The sequence below is a fragment of the Centruroides sculpturatus genome, unplaced genomic scaffold, assembly GCF_000671375.1.
Source record: "Centruroides sculpturatus isolate CEXI.00-Female unplaced genomic scaffold, Cexi_2.0 scaffold1349, whole genome shotgun sequence".
Taxonomy (NCBI): domain Eukaryota; kingdom Metazoa; phylum Arthropoda; class Arachnida; order Scorpiones; family Buthidae; genus Centruroides; species Centruroides sculpturatus.
In genome coordinates this window covers 38,494-56,756 of record NW_019385637.1, presented here as the reverse complement: position 1 = coordinate 56,756, position 18,263 = coordinate 38,494, and the positions used below count along the sequence as shown (strand labels likewise).

General features: G+C 27.6%; 1 protein-coding gene across 1 annotated transcript in view; it reads right to left on the bottom strand.

Annotated features, from left to right (window-relative positions):
• The window catches only part of LOC111640790 (peroxisomal multifunctional enzyme type 2-like), a 41,717-nt gene extending 30,209 nt beyond the window's left edge, over positions 1–11,508 (bottom strand). The window contains exons 1-6 of the mRNA XM_023386850.1: positions 11,299–11,508; positions 4,428–4,481; positions 3,829–3,936; positions 3,698–3,757; positions 3,476–3,544; positions 2,848–2,932 (exon numbers count right to left, since the gene is read on the bottom strand). Of these exons, the coding sequence (XP_023242618.1) occupies positions 2,848–2,932; positions 3,476–3,544; positions 3,698–3,757; positions 3,829–3,936; positions 4,428–4,481; positions 11,299–11,353 (431 nt within the window). The 5' untranslated portion in view covers positions 11,354–11,508. The remainder of the gene's footprint in view (positions 1–2,847; positions 2,933–3,475; positions 3,545–3,697; positions 3,758–3,828; positions 3,937–4,427; positions 4,482–11,298) is intronic.
• Between the last annotated feature and the right edge of the window lie 6,755 nt (positions 11,509–18,263).

The window sequence follows — 18,263 nt, the reverse complement described above, 5'->3', positions numbered from 1 at the left end:
TCTCTGCCAGATTTAAAAAGGGCTGTCCATTTTTTCACAGTGGTGTACGAAGGAGCAGACTCTCCTAAAACTTCATCCATGTCAGCTTTGATTTGAGATGGGGTCAACCCTTTTTTCGTCAGGTATTTTATGACCGCACGAGTCTCCGTCTTCTCCATTTTTGACAAAGCATGTGCACACTGACTATCTGCTAAGCTGTCGTGGCAAAACTTTTTGACAAATCAAGCGGAAATTGGTATCGTATCTTTAGCAAAGATGGCTGAATTATTCCTGCCGAAAATTAAATTGATCGCAGCGCCGCATATAGGCAAGGCCGCAAACTTTCCGAACAGCCCTTGTATTGTGTGATTATTTTCATATTTTAATGTATTTTGGATTAATTAAAATTAATATTTTATTATAACCACATTATTTATCTTATTACAAATTTCTATACTACATGTGAAAAAAACGATAAGATTGCTATTGTATATTCGAATATCAGTGGCGGAATGGAAGCACTGTATTGTTGAAACCAGGTCAGCTTCCAAGCAGCCAGATTATACACATTCATGCATGTGCTTTACAGAGCACCAACCTCACCTGGTTTAGCTGTTGGAAGCTACACACGTATAACGCTTCCAATGATTCTATCTCAGACCGGTTCTAGGCTGTTAGCTGCCTGCCTGCTAGATATTTGGTTGCCCTTGCCCCATTATATGAATCCCGAGTAGATTTATAACTTAACCCAACTGATAGGAATTTACTAGTATGTTTTTACGATAGTTCTGTATAGTAGACAGGAGTTAAAAAACTCTATTAAAATATTTGATATTTTTATTCTGCTCTCCCATCTTATACTTACAGATACTTACAGATCCCATACTTACAGATTTCAATGTTAAACCAGTGATATTACAATTTCATATATCCCATCTTTAAGGGGAGTAGAAAAAAACGTGTACAATTCTTGTATAATGTTAAAAAATTAACTGTTACTTTGGTAGCATCATTTACAACTAAATTTAATGAATGAGAGAGATTCACAAGGTACAGAAAAGGCTCTAGAATTTATTTTCCTTAAATTTACAATTTATGTATCCGTTTGTCATAAAAATTTGTCTTTCCACTTTTTCCCTGAGACTACAAATATTTGAGTACAAAGTAACTGGTTTCGACTTATTTCTACTTAAGTAGTAGTTAAATAATTAAGTGATTAGGGAATTGGGGACATAAAACCCTGCTTTAAGAGCCAGAATTTTACTTAAAAGCTTAACCGAACCAATCTCTAGCCAAGTACAGTGGGGACTGATTTCTTGCAATTTTAGATGCAATAAAGACAGACATTTTTCCAGTTCAACGAGAGTGACCGAAAAGTTGTAAATTTTGGAAATTTCCATGGACACCTGGTCCTAAAACAAATTAAGTATAAAACAAACGATGGACAATCTATTAAGTTTAATATATTTAGATTTTTACAGCTATGGCAAGAAACATTTAAAATTTACAACAACCCTGTCGTGTCCTTTGAAGTATATTAATGATGCAACAAAAGAGGCATTACATTGACCAGTATCAGCACCCTTGGGATTTGGCAGTCCACGTGCTGTGCAACCTACTCTGATTCCATCCATTAGCCACTTGTAGGGAGCTATTTGACTAAGTGGATTGTTTTAAGATTTAAAAAGAAAATAATATTTTATGTTATTTTTATGTATGTTTCTTTACAAAGTTAACATACAGTACCACTGTAGTATTTTATTCGTTGTAATGTGAACAAATGTCAATTTAAATGAAAATAATAATAAAACTAGAAATATGAAAAGTAATTTTATTCAGTTGTTGAAAAATTTTGAAGTTTAAAGTTTTATTTATAAAAGTGAATTGTAATATGTTCTTTTTTCTATGCATAAATAATTTATAAGCAAGTTGCTTACATTCTTACAACATTTAAGTAAAGAAAAGAAAAACTAACTTTAATTTATTATTAATTTCTTGATTAAAAACATTTTATAAAGATGACAAATTTATTAAATGAAAAAAGCATGTTCATTAATTTCTTCAGAGTAAAATACATTTAGAATATAACATAATTTCATAAATTTTTAAATATGGAAACATAAAATATCAATATATTCAAAATTATCAAAGCAAAAATAATTTTTCAACTCAAAAATAAATCCAGAAGTTATTAGTAGTATAAAATGTTTACAAAACAATGTCAGACAAATTTGTTGGGCAAAAGTATAAGACAATTATGGTTAAATTTTATTATGATTTAGTAAGATAATAATTAAAGCTTTATCATAATCAATGTAAACATTTTTTAATTTATTTTATTTTCATTTGAAAGAAAACAAAATGCTTAGCTATTTGCCAAATTCTTCAAAAAATAAAACCAGTTTTATCCTACACTAATCAATAGTATGAAAATGAGATTTAGACAACTGTAAATAAACTTAATAAAAATATTAAGAAAAAAAAAACAATGAAATAAACTTATCTTTCCAAATTTCAACTGCAACTACTTAGTGAATAAAAGAATATTTAAGTACCTAACGAGATTCTTGAACTAGAATATAAAATAGAACTAGCAATGAGAGCACCAATTCCATAATCTAGATGAAAATGTTTAGATAAATGAATTAGGTAAATGTTTAATGTAAATGAATGCTTTTATGCTAATTTGAATGAGATAACCTCTTCTTTCAAATAAAAATTAACAATTCATATTTTAAAATCTTTAATAGTATAGACAAAATAAGTTTTGTATATATATTTTGAAAGAATGCTTAAATTATTATATTTTATCATATTATTAAGTGAGCACTAAGTTAAAAATTTAATTTGGTATAATATTAAACTTACTTTCCATAGTTCTGTTTTCGAAAATATGGCCAAGCCGCTTTTGTAATAAGAAATGCTCCTCTTAAGTGTACACGATGAACCATGTCTATAATTTACAAAAAATTTTACACACAAATATTTTATTATTATTAATTTGTTCAGAAAATAAAATTTCATTTTTATATTTCATTAACAATTAAAAAACTATTAATTCATTAATTAACATTAATTTTAGTTTTTTTAATTGAAAAATTTCCAAAAAATAAGTAAGTATATCCAAAAATAGATTTTCAAAAGTTAATTTTATCATATGAACTTAAGCATTTCATAATTATTTCAAGAAATTTATATATATAAAATTTTATTTTAATTATCTGCAGGAACAATATAGCATTTACTAATGATAAAGTACTATAGTAAATATCATTGAAATATTTGAAACTAACTGTGAGAGATGATGTTGAAACTCCTTCAAATATTTAAGAATAAACAATGTTGCAAATATTAAAATTCTATTAAACAATAAAAAATTTGATTAAATTTTTCAAGTACATTTTGTAAACATTCTATGATAATATAATTAATTTGTTATATTTGAAATTCTAGATTTTTTGGACATTTTTGAAAAACAACTTGTAATTTTACTCACCCCATTCTTCAATTGTCATATTTAAAAAAGATTTGTCTCTTAAGATTCCAGCATTATTTATAAGAATATCTAAAAGCAAATTTAATAAATGCTTTATTATATACATAGTAAAAATGTATTTTTTCTTAATCATCAATAAGATGATTAAAAAATTGAAACAGACATTTTGTGAGACATTCAAATAGAATTAACATTAATAATTAAGTAGTTTTATTTTCTTACCTATTCTCCCAAAATTTTTTATTGCAGTAGCAACAATTTTGTCACCCTCTTCTACAGAATCTAAAATGCAAAATCCAATTAAATATAATTCAGAAGTTAAATATAATAATTAAATAAATATAAATATATACTGTAGTCTGGAATAGCTTTTCCTCCCTTCTTGCGAATTTCTTGGACTACTTTATCAGCAGCCAAACTACCTTTGCCTTGTCCTGCCCGATCTCCACCCAAATCATTAACTGAAAATAATATAATTAATTAATTTTATATTCTAAAATTTGTTATAGTTTATAATTAAAAAACTCAATATTTTAATGATGTTAGTGTAAAAAACAATGTATGTAATAATAATAATATTTTTAAAATCTATAATTATTCCTTTATTGGGTGTTTGTTAAAATCTTTTTAAACAGATGAACTAATTCCTCAAACAAAGGAAAAATTTATTTCAATAGACTCTCATCATAAGGAAAAACTATCAGAACTCAGATTAAAAGTTTCATTACAAAATCAAACATTTCAACACCAAAAAAATAATATATTAAATTATAAAAATTTATATTTTTTTGTAATTTCCAACATTTTCAAATAAAAAAAACATATTATTCAGAATATCATTGATATTTACTGTTGCATATGAAAGAAAAAAATGTTTAGTATTTTTTAATTTTATATGCATTTATATTATATATATTGAGAGTGACATTTTAACATTTTATATGTAATTTACCTACAACAGATGCACCTCTTTCAGCCAATTCCAAAGCATAATGCCTTCCAAGACCTAAAATACAATTAGATAAGAATTTAATACTAATTATATGAATTTATTTTATCCTAAATAAACTCATTTCTTAAATAAAATAATTCAAATAATTAATATAAATAATTAATTCATCAAATTTTATTTATATAATAATATGGATAATTTTATTTCAAATATTTTTCTTCTGATGTAGTAAAATTTAGTCATGTATTTGGTTTTCATTGATTAATTTATTAATTGGTTCAATTTTTAACAGATATTCAACATGCCCTTAGACAATTTATATATTATATAGCACTGATTTTCAATTGGAATACTGTGACATGCTACGATACAACAACAACTCTTCAGGAGTGCCATAACACTTCTTACATATATTACTAAAAGTATGAAAGTGCAATAATATTGATAAAGATGTAGGGATGTTGTAAGAAAAAATAAAGATGTTATATAGATTCTACAGCATAAACTTTGAAGATTGAAATAAAAAATTTCTAAAGTTTAATATTAGCAAATAAAGTGTTAAATATTGGTTCAATAAAATTTCTTTTACAAAAACATACAATGAAATATAATTTAATGATAATCTATGTTCTAACAATTAATTGATAATTAAATCCAAGATTATAGAAAATTTTATTTTATCTTATGTATTGAATATTGCTATCTATGTATAAAACAATGCAATTATCTTCAATTGACATTTAAATATTAATTCAAATATTTTATGATACTATGAAAGATAGAAATTGAGATAAAAATAATGCTGTCAATATAATATTTCATAGCATTAATTCTGGATGTATTTTATTATTCAATTTTAGAATTTAGTTTCATAAAATAATGTTTTGAAAAATTAAATGGAGATGATAATCTATATTTTTATGTCAAAACAGCATTATGTAATAAATTTTACAACTAAAATTACAGTTCTTTTGTAATTTTAGCTGTAAAATTTGGTGTGTAATGCCATTTTTGTGTATTTACAGAAGCTTCACAGTTATGCAATTTTAGCTATATTTTTATATTAAGTTGATAAGTTGATTCAAAAATAAAACTGTATTAATAAATTCTATTACACAAATAAATAACATGCTCAACACAAATCAATGGACTCACTTTATGTTAGAAGCATTAAAATTATAATTTTTGACTGAATGTAAAATACTACATGCCTAATTATACATTAATTGAAATTTAACATTAACTTGTTTGTTAAATTATTGTATACAGTCAAACTTCCTTGTAATAAATTACCTCTGGAAGACATGGAGAATTCATTAAATGGAAAAATGCATTGTTAATAAAAAGAAAACTTGACATTTCGTTTTATTCTCCAATGAAATATCCTATAATAGAATAAAATGTTAAATATGCATATGGTTGGTTGATTATTAATATATATCAGGTTATTGAGATGTTTATATATTGATAGAAGTTTTTATTGAAATTGAGATAAAATATGTGTATCATAATTGAAATAATTAGTAGTTGTATGTTTATGTTGAAAAATACTCAATAATGTTCTTCTCTACTTTTTAACAAAATTATTTTACCAAGTATTCTGTACAGTACAATCCTGTAGCAGAACTACATTGGCACAAAATGGTTTGGCTAAATGAGGATCTGAAGCCAACAAGAATCAGAATGTATCAAGCAAAAAGCCTTTGATTCTTGACTAAACCTTGACTAAAACAATGTTTTGATTATGGATCAGATGATTTTCTTCAGTAAACAGCTAAAGGCATTTTTTGTGGAATGTAAGTCTCTTCCTTTATGCAGGGTATGGAACTGGGAAGGAAAGATAAAAAACATAAAAAAGCCCATCACTTATTACTGAGGAGGAGTTGCAAGAACTGAAAATGAATATTGCTAACATCCATATAAGAAATATTTTGAAGTTAATAAAAGAATGTTCTAAGTATATTAAACAATCTGAAGCCCTATATATGTATATATAATGTATAATATATTAAAAAAATTTTATATATATATATTTTATCAATGGGACAGCCGAGTAATGGGGCCCCAACATATCCAGTATGTACCACTACAAAAAATTCCTGAGATTTTCCAACCCAACCAAATTTGATCCGAAGCCCTCCTATTGCAGTAGACCAATGCCTTACCATTAGTGTTACCACCCGTCTGGTTTTCACCCGGACAGTCCAGGAATCCACTCACTGTCCAGGTGAATTATTAATTTTGTCTGGGAATACTGTGCGCAACCTGTTGACATTTTTTTTTTTTTTTTTTTTGCTTGTAGGATTCGTATTCATACAAATCTCCAGTAGTATGCTTGTAGTTGTTCTTTCTTAATTTAGGTTACTTACATTACTCCTACCCAAGTTTCCCTAGTCCCTAACTGTAAATGATTTAGAACCGGCATGCACTACACGTTATTCTTTGCATTGCAAAATGACATTGTGCATGCATCAGGAACTTCTGTTCAAACAAACCTCACCTACCATCCAGGTCAGTGATTTTGAAAAGGTGGCAACACTACTTACCACTTTGGCCATCTGGCTGCTAAATTTTAAATATTTTTAAACTAATATTAAATTGAGCAATAGAAACAAAATAATTTTTACTGAAATAAATGATTCTTCACAATATGATATTTTTTTTTATAAAAATAAAATTTCTCAGCTTTGTAATTTCACTTACATCACATGAAATAAAGTTTAAGAGTGCAAAGCAAATTTATTTAAATACAGTAGAGCATCGATTATCCAAATCAATTGGGGACTGGGGTTGTTCGGAAGATCGATGTTTCGGATAACCGATTATGTACGAAAAAATATATTAATTTATCCCATCTTGACATTTTTCTCCGTTGCGTGTCGCTTTGCATTGAATTTTTGTCAATGTTAAGCCTAACGAAGACTATTGTATCGTTAAAAATTATTTTTTTATTTTGTACGAACAAAATAAATATATTGAGAAATATAAAAACAATAAAAATTATACTTCAGAAGTTAATTTAGTATCAAAAACATAAAATATTTGAGTAGCCCAAGACATTATTTAGCCTTTTCAATCATAAGTACTTATCTTAGTAAGCTTTATTTTCTGTTGTGTGTATTTTCTCAAAATTGTCCTGGTTTGAGAAAAAAATATTGTGGTAAGTCTATATAAATATAAATGAGGATATTTGTTTGTTGTTTGCTACACATGCCTAGGCTGTTTGACCAACTGCTACGAAACTCGGCAGTTACATTGAAGTACTGCCGAGTTTTGTAACTTAGATAATGTCATACATCCCACCCCAAATTATTGATCAGATTTCTATAAATCTATTAATTTCTGTTTACATTCGATTGCTGGCTTTACATGTAGCACCATCAATTGGAAAAAATTTAACAAAATAATTAACTAAATATAATTCTTACAAAAAATTTATAATTTTAAAAAATATATATTATATTCACTGAATTACTGCAACAATGATATAGCACAAAACAGATGCACCATTATGCCTTTACTGCAACAGGTAGCACATAGCATTTGCCTGCATGGATAGTAGTAGTGTTTTGCCCCTGTACTGATGTACAGGGGCAAAACACTACTACTACATCCCTGTACTCTTCTTATTAGTAATAGAGTCATGCCGGTTATACATGTAACTCCATTCGGGAAAATTTTTGAATCGAAATAACACGACTTGCAGTATAAAATGGAAGTTCGTATATAGTTAATCTGATGCTCTTTCTCTTACAATTTCCATGTTTGGTCTCAAATTTCATCTATCTAACTTTGTTCTCAGGATTAAAAAAGGACAGCGATGGATGGACGACAGTGAAAATTTCAAGGTCTACAATTTTTTGAAACTGCAGCCCAATAAGTACCCTCCAGTAACAGTGGATAAAACCACTGAACACTAGTAGTCGATTGTGAGTTTGCATATGGCCAGTCAGTTGGCCATGTGCAAATCCACAACCAACTACTAGTGTTCAGTGGTTTTATCCACTGTTAGATGACTGATATGACTATTGCTAACAGGAAAAGCATTATGTACAGATGAAAGACCATTACTAAAAGAATTGAAAATATTGTGACAAAAAGTTGCAGGCTTGGCAATGTGAGAATGTCCTCTAACTCCAGGGGAAAAAGTTTGAATTGAAGTAACATTACTTCTGTTCCAAACTGGAAATTCATATATAGTTAATCTGGACCTCCTACCCATATGCTTTCCATGTCTATCTTTTTATCTATCTAACTTTTTTCTTGAGTTTAAGGAAGGATAGACAGATAGGGGATGACAGTCAGAATTTATGTCTACAATTTTTTCAAATTGCAGCCCAATAATTTTTCTATAGATGCAATATTTATGAGAACATACTTCCCATGTAGTTTATACAATCTGTTTCCAAAATTTAAACACTTTATTATCACATAAAAGAAACTATTTAGCATTTTTATGAATTTTTTTTTTATTTAAACAAGTTTTATGTGTTTATTTAAACAAGTCTTTCAGACATTAAGGTTAGCAACTTTGATCACATGTGGAGCCATCACAACCTATCCAAAATGTATCACTTTTCAAATATTTTAATAGTAGACCTGTATTAATTAGTAATCGTTGACCATCCTCTCTTCTGGGAGGAGGTCAACAACTACTTTTGGTCAAATTACTTCAACTCCCTTCCCAAACAGTATCTTCTTTCTATCAGACCAGCGATATGGTGGCATTCATATAGGAAAATTACATAATACAAGGTTACCAGCAAGCACAAAACATGTTTAAAGCATGTTTTGTGCTTGCTCAAAAACCCTCAAAAACATGTTTTTGAGTTTAAGTATTTGGTCTGTTTTTGGAAAATTTGATTCATTGGCAGATTACATTTGATATTTGGCTGTGAATGGTATAGTTTCTTAAAGTTAATATTAGAATATATTATGATATCTGAAAAATTTAAGATATATTCTTATTCCTGTTTACATGACCATTGAATTTGTGCCATTTTGTGCCATCCGAGTATTGCAATAAATGTGACAATGGTAGACTGAAACAATCAAACTTTTCATATGGTTTTTGTTTAAATGTTTGTTATATTGTATCAATAGTATTTAATTTATATAACTACAAAGGTTATCTTAGGTAAGGATTTATCACACCGAGTGACCAATCTAACAATTTTAAAAATTCTTTATTCCTCTACTGAACACAATTTAAAAAATCTTTTAAATGTGTCAGATTGGGCACTTGATATGATAACTCTTACATAAGATAACCTTTGCAAATATAAATCAAATACTATAATATAATATAATATAAGAGTTAGAAATACAAAATAATCTAATAATCTTTGCTGTTGTTATTTTTTGCCTGAGCAACATCAGGCTCATCTGCTAGTTTTAAATATATTCTTATTTACAGGATAAAATCACTTGTATTTAATCACAAAAATCTGTTTTCTTAGAATAAGTATCAATTGACTGAATGTATCAAAAATAAATCATCAAATATCATTTTTATTAATTGCTATTGAGTTACAGCAAATGCAGTAATTATATGCAAAATTTATAATTATACATTTATAAATTTTTCATACATTTGAAGTCATAAATCATCATAAAGTTTTCTTCTTTGATTCAAAAAGTGGTAAACAACTATTTATAAAATGGAAATTATTTATTTATTTAAAAGTATTATTTACATACCAAATTTACTATTGTTATTAAAATAAAATCAGACTGCATTATTTTTATTATCTACTTGTGAAAAATTAAAATACCTGCACATAATCTATTGCATAGTCTATGTATGCTTCAAAAAGTAAATGAAATGCATTTGTAATTTTCAGAAAAATTTACAAAAATTATTATTTCCACTATCTAAATTAACCTTGATGCAATTTAAATAAAAATTAAAAGCTTTTTCATTGTCCAGAATCAATCAAAAAATTATCATTTTGACTTCTCTCTTATTATTTTTAAAGAACACTATCAGCTGTAATTTAATCTCTATAAACAGTTTACATAACATGAAAACAGCTTCAGAGATAGCAAATTATTATTTTTTTAAAAAACAAAACCAAATAGTTAAATCACAACTACTAGATTTATTAATTAAAAAATAGATATTTTATAGAAACAGGAATGTTTGTAAAACTCTAATTATTATTATTTGGCTGTTTAGTATTCTTATTCTTTACACATTCAATATTTATTCATCAGGATAACTAAAGATGTGCATTTAACACGGTCGAAAACGTTTGCTTTCTCATAATTTTTGTGTTGGAAATTGGTTTTGTTTGCCTCGTTTAAATATTAAACGTTCGATATAAATAAATATAAAATATTTAGTATTTATAGAGATTTTATATTGAACATATACGAATACCAAATAGCCAAGTAATAACAAGAGTTCTACAAATGTTTCTACAATCAATTTTTTCCCCTTTCTACAAAATAAACAATTTCTGATAAATAAATCCAAATCATGCTTTAACTATTTTGCTTTCCCCCTCTTCTATCCTTTTGAGGAAATTAAACTTGAAATTACATACTTAATCATTTATCTTTCCCTCCTTTTCTTTAAATATTATCTTAAAGGACATCTGAGAAAGATATTCAGATATGATGTCCTTTAACTATATGCATTATAACTGAAGACATTTTATAGTTTTATAAAATGTCTTTCAGTTATAATGCGTATAATTTATGCATTTTGTGTTTAAAACTATAAAATGCATAAATTTTGAGTTTAAAACTTATTGTAATTTTATGTATGTAATTAATCAAAACAGTGTATTGTACTTTATGTAAGAATTTCAAATGAATTTATCATGGAGATAATTAGATTTGTAAACAACTTTCTGATTTCACTTACCACCTCCAGCTCCAGTTACAACTGCAACTCTTCCAGTAAAATTTAGCAGAGCCATGTCGATATTTTAAGAAAATAAAACGGATAATTCTTTTCGTAAATATATCTGAACGAATAACGATGAAAAATCACCACACTGACACGCAGACAAAATGTTTTACTTCCTCATTCCCCTCAAGCTTTCTGCAATCTTCTCGTTGCTAAGCAACATTTACGATCCCTCTAGCGGACAAAATGTGTATAAATGATTTACTGTTTCATAATTTTTTCTTTCTTTTTTTTCCTCAAAATATTAATTTAAATTATTTTAAATTAATTTCTGACTTAATAATAATGATATATAATGATATTATTATTATTTATCGTTATATCCACGCTAATTTATTTCTCGAAATGATTTTATTTTTAAAGTTTGTAAATAAGATCGTCGATATGCACGTGTCGTTACATCTAAACGTCACTTTTATTTATTTATTTACAGTAATACCCCGAACTTACGCGATAGGTGGGACCGAGCGATAACCGCGTAAGTCGAATTCGCATAAGTCGGGGTATAATTTCGCAATTTGTGTAAAATCCAAGTCGGATGTATGTAAGCTAATAAATGTTCTCGTTAATTTAATCTTATCTCGTCTTTTGATTCGTTCACGGTTACAAGAAATCACCACATAGAGTCTCTCGAGTCTCCGTAGATATAACAAACACAGAAATAAATAACACAAAATAAACTAGCTATGCGTCGATTCCGCGTGACACGTCCGAACATCAGTGGCGTAGCGTGGGTGTCAGCCGCCCGGGGCGAAGGAAAATTTCGCCGCCCTCTTATTTAGGTATCTCAATTTAATTAAAAGACTAAAATTCAGTTTCGTCACAGAATAAGTAACGAAAAATTTCGTGCTAGCGTTGCCACCTTTTTTAAAATCGCCGACCCTGACGGCAGATGAGGTTTGTTCGAACAGAAGTTCCTGACGCATGCGTATATCATTTTGCAATGAAGAATAATTTGCAGTGCATGCTAGTTCTAAATCAGTTACAGTTAGCTACTAGGGAGACTTGAGTAGGAGTGACGTACGTAACCTAGATGACTTAGCCCTATTGGATATTGGAGGTGTATATGATATGAATGAATCGTACAAGCAAAAAATAAAAATAAATAAAATAAAAAAAAAGGTCGACAGGTTGCGCACGATACCTCCGGACGGCGAGTCGGACGGTAACGCTATTCCCACTGTTCCGTGCTCATTTCATTCGGTTCGAATCGTAGGTGGACAGAAATATGAAATAATATGGTTCAAATTCTTACAAAATATTATTATTATTTATTGTCAAATTTTTCCGCCCCTTAAAAAGTGCCGCCCGGGGCGGACCGCCCCTGCTGCCCCCCCCCCTACGCTATGCTACTGCTGAACATGTAAGCTGAATAATAGTGTGGGGGAGTGAGTAATCAAAAGTTGTATGGCGCTCAAACAAAAGAGGAATCGACGAGATTTGAAAATCGCGTAAGTCGGGGTAGCGTAAGTCGAGGTATTACTGTATTTATTTATCTTTAAATTAAGTGTATAAAAATAAAAATTTACAGGAAAATGCAGAATTTTTCCTATTTTTATGTCTGAAACAATTATTACGTATCTATATAATTTATAGCAAAATTATTTTAATCGTAATAAATAAATTTATTATATATATAATTGTTTTTTTACATTTAATTTTAAAATATTTTGAAATTGTTATGAAATTTAATAATTTATCATTATCGGGAGTAAATAAGAGCTCATTTTTACATGTAAAAATCACAAAACTCAAAAAAAATAAAGACGTTTTGAGTTCGTTTCGCTGTTTACTGAATTAAATTGGATATATTTTAAGTTTATTAAAGTAAATTTGCGTGGTTAAAAGGATTAAAATGGGGAAAATGAATAAATATAAATAAATAAATATATTTTAATTTTAATCATTTTAATCCTTTTAACCACGCAAATTTACTTTATTGTATTTATTGTACACCATTGTATGAAAAGGACATATATACAGTATATATACAGATATACAGGACGACTCAAAAATTAGTTAACCGTGTTTCTGAGGAACTAAACAGCAACGCAGATTTATTCCATGCAATTTATGTGTATCGAAGCGTTGAAATTTGTCAATTTGTGTATCGAACAAGAAATAATTCATTTTGAGCGATTTTTTTGGTGAAATTTTTAAGTAATAAAGTAAAGGGTAAGCTTTGCAACGGTTAACTGACTTTCAGGCCACTATATATATTATTATTATTATGATAAATATAATCAGTTCCATATAAGGGAAGTCAATGGAATCTTACACAGAGCAATCTAAATTTACTCTTCCATGAGAAACTTGATACGAAAGTGGTTTAAAATTTTATTCATATATTTTTATGAAGGTTTTCCAATAAAAATATGAAGGCCAATCATTATGTGGGATCTTCTTTCACAGAAGTGGACTCAAGTAGTGACTGGCTTGGACTTCATTTCACTTCTCTCATGTACTATAAAAGTCTTGAGAGTTAAGTGTGTGAAATTAACTATTAATTTATTATTCATATTTAATTCAAATTTTTTCATATTTTCTGATCTTGCAGTAAAAAAAAGAGACGTTTTTATATCTATGTAAAAAATAAAAAATAATTAAAGAAACAAAATGCTTTTACTATATTTTTATATGAACATTTAAAATAGGAGTAATGCTTAATTGTAGATAAATTGATAATAATTGCAATTGATTACTTCAAGTGCAACCAGGCCAAATTTACAAGTAAGCTATGTAAGCTATAATTTAGGGCCTCGAGTTTCAAGGGGCCTCAATAATTTCTACAAAAAAAAAAAAATAAATAAATAAAGTCAAATTTTGTAATAAAAACTTTTTTACAAACCAACAAGATATAATTTACTTTTTATTTTGTGAAGTATTTAATTATATTTTAATAACCAATATTGTTCGGCTGCAATTAAAAAAAATCGTAAACCTAGAAATTTTGTCTGTCCTTCTGTCTTTCCTTAATCTCGAGAACGGAGTTAGATAGAAGAAATCTGAGATAAGATATGGAATTCTTGAGAGCAGGAGGCCCCAATTAACTATATACGAACTTCCGGTTTGCACCAAAAGTTATATTATTTCAATTCAAAGCGTTTTCCCTGAAAGCAGTTAATAGATGAACGGCGCGATTTTATTTTTAAACGAAAAGTATGATGTACAGGGGCAAGTCACTACTGATTTGAGGTGGAGAGCATATATTTTAAATTAAATACATTAGAAATTGCTCTTTCATATTTACATTTCTTCCTTTTAATATAAAATTCATCTGATTTTTATAGGTAGCTTTTCTTAGCTTTTAGTAGCTTATTTTTGCCATCAAAAAATCACGAAAACGAAATTTTCAGTGTTTTTCCTTTTTAAATTGTACCTTATTTTATAACATGTTGCAAATACTTTTTAACAATAAAATATTTATTATTAAAATTAATGCGTTAAAAATATTAATTCTCTTCTTTTTATTATTGACTTTTAAAAATATATTATTGAATTTTTTTTATCAATGTACTACCGTTTAGTTCCAACCCTAGATAATATGGCGCCCTGGAACAAGAGTTAATTTTGGCACCCATATTCAAAGGTACTGCTGAGTCAGCGGTATGTTTGAAAAGGGCTGCATGTACTTGTTTATAGTGCATATTTTCTCAAGAATTATTTCGTAATTTTCGCATTTCCGGCTTGCTTCGTTCAAAAGCTCTTCTTGAACGAATTTTAGGCTACATATTGAGGCAGAGAAGAACCTCAAAAACAGGTGTATGAAAAGGACACCATTTTTCTTGGAATGTTTCCTTTAGTCTTATGAATTTTAATTAAATAATGTGTGTTAAAATTTTAAATTATTCTTCTTATTTTATGTTTTCGTTAAAAAATATTATTAAACTACTTACATCTTTTACACATTTTTACTGTGCTAAATATTAATAGTTTCCTCGTAGTGCATTTACTATCGTCGTCGGTTTTGTCTTTGAGGAAAAAATCACTATTTACAGATAACATATTTAAATTACAAAATACAATATACTTAAAGAAACTATTTTTATCCGTTAAAACTTGTGTTTACTAGAAACTAAAACTTTCTGGCACGAAACAAAAAATATGAAACCGTAGAGTATGATCTACATTTTCATATTTTTTCTGCCAATAAAATATCTATTAATAAAATAAAATTAAATGTTTAATGTTACAAATTCAGTATGGATTATAAATAAATTCAAAAATTAATAACTCTGTAAGAAACTAAGCAAACATGTAGCCTATATTTAATAATTAAGAACTTGAAGACTGTCTGCACTTAAACAAAAGGAATAGACTTTCATAAAACATTATTTTTAATTTAGTAACAATATTAAAAAGTTTTAGTTTAATTCAAAAATAGCCTGATCTTATGACCAATAATACAAACAAGAAAAAAATTTCTAGTTTTTTTCCAGTTAATTAATAATATCTTTTATAGTTATTTTAACATAATACATTATTTCTAAAAACTTAAGATGCCATAATACGCCAATTTTAAGTATTATGTTTACATTTAAATACAAAAACATCTAATAAACGAGACATTTATTTTCCTTAACATTTTGAACAAATTTTGAAAATAACTGTAAAAATCTGCATATTCATCTATCAATATGACTATTTTTATTTAATTTATCTGAACACAAGATTAAAAATAAGAAAATAAGAAATAAATAAATAAGTTTATTCTCAATTTCCTTGAGAAAAAGGACATATATACAGTATATATACAGATATACAGGACGACTCAAAAATTAGTTAACCGTGTTTCTGAGGAACTAAACAGCAACGCAGATTTATTCCATGCAATTTATGTGTATCGAAGCGTTGAAATTTGTCAATTTGTGTATCGAACAAGAAATAATTCATTTTGAGCGATTTTTTTGGTGAAATTTTTAAGTAATAAAGTAAAGGGTAAGCTTTGCAACGGTTAACTGACTTTCAGGCCACTATATATATTATTATTATTATGATAAATATAATCAGTTCCATATAAGGGAAGTCAATGGAATCTTACACAGAGCAATCTAAATTTACTCTTCCATGAGAAACTTGATACGAAAGTGGTTTAAAATTTTATTCATATATTTTTATGAAGGTTTTCCAATAAAAATATGAAGGCCAATCATTATGTGGGATCTTCTTTCACAGAAGTGGACTCAAGTAGTGACTGGCTTGGACTTCATTTCACTTCTCTCATGTACTATAAAAGTCTTGAGAGTTAAGTGTGTGAAATTAACTATTAATTTATTATTCATATTTAATTCAAATTTTTTCATATTTTCTGATCTTGCAGTAAAAAAAAGAGACGTTTTTATATCTATGTAAAAAATAAAAAATAATTAAAGAAACAAAATGCTTTTACTATATTTTTATATGAACATTTAAAATAGGAGTAATGCTTAATTGTAGATAAATTGATAATAATTGCAATTGATTACTTCAAGTGCAACCAGGCCAAATTTACAAGTAAGCTATGTAAGCTATAATTTAGGGCCTCGAGTTTCAAGGGGCCTCAATAATTTCTACAAAAAAAAAAAAATAAATAAATAAAGTCAAATTTTGTAATAAAAACTTTTTTACAAACCAACAAGATATAATTTACTTTTTATTTTGTGAAGTATTTAATTATATTTTAATAACCAATATTGTTCGGCTGCAATTAAAAAAAATCGTAAACCTAGAAATTTTGTCTGTCCTTCTGTCTTTCCTTAATCTCGAGAACGGAGTTAGATAGAAGAAATCTGAGATAAGATATGGAATTCTTGAGAGCAGGAGGCCCCAATTAACTATATACGAACTTCCGGTTTGCACCAAAAGTTATATTATTTCAATTCAAAGCGTTTTCCCTGAAAGCAGTTAATAGATGAACGGCGCGATTTTATTTTTAAACGAAAAGTATGATGTACAGGGGCAAGTCACTACTGATTTGAGGTGGAGAGCATATATTTTAAATTAAATACATTAGAAATTGCTCTTTCATATTTACATTTCTTCCTTTTAATATAAAATTCATCTGATTTTTATAGGTAGCTTTTCTTAGCTTTTAGTAGCTTATTTTTGCCATCAAAAAATCACGAAAACGAAATTTTCAGTGTTTTTCCTTTTTAAATTGTACCTTATTTTATAACATGTTGCAAATACTTTTTAACAATAAAATATTTATTATTAAAATTAATGCGTTAAAAATATTAATTCTCTTCTTTTTATTATTGACTTTTAAAAATATATTATTGAATTTTTTTTATCAATGTACTACCGTTTAGTTCCAACCCTAGATAATATGGCGCCCTGGAACAAGAGTTAATTTTGGCACCCATATTCAAAGGTACTGCTGAGTCAGCGGTATGTTTGAAAAGGGCTGCATGTACTTGTTTATAGTGCATATTTTCTCAAGAATTATTTCGTAATTTTCGCATTTCCGGCTTGCTTCGTTCAAAAGCTCTTCTTGAACGAATTTTAGGCTACATATTGAGGCAGAGAAGAACCTCAAAAACAGGTGTATGAAAAGGACACCATTTTTCTTGGAATGTTTCCTTTAGTCTTATGAATTTTAATTAAATAATGTGTGTTAAAATTTTAAATTATTCTTCTTATTTTATGTTTTCGTTAAAAAATATTATTAAACTACTTACATCTTTTACACATTTTTACTGTGCTAAATATTAATAGTTTCCTCGTAGTGCATTTACTATCGTCGTCGGTTTTGTCTTTGAGGAAAAAATCACTATTTACAGATAACATATTTAAATTACAAAATACAATATACTTAAAGAAACTATTTTTATCCGTTAAAACTTGTGTTTACTAGAAACTAAAACTTTCTGGCACGAAACAAAAAATATGAAACCGTAGAGTATGATCTACATTTTCATATTTTTTCTGCCAATAAAATA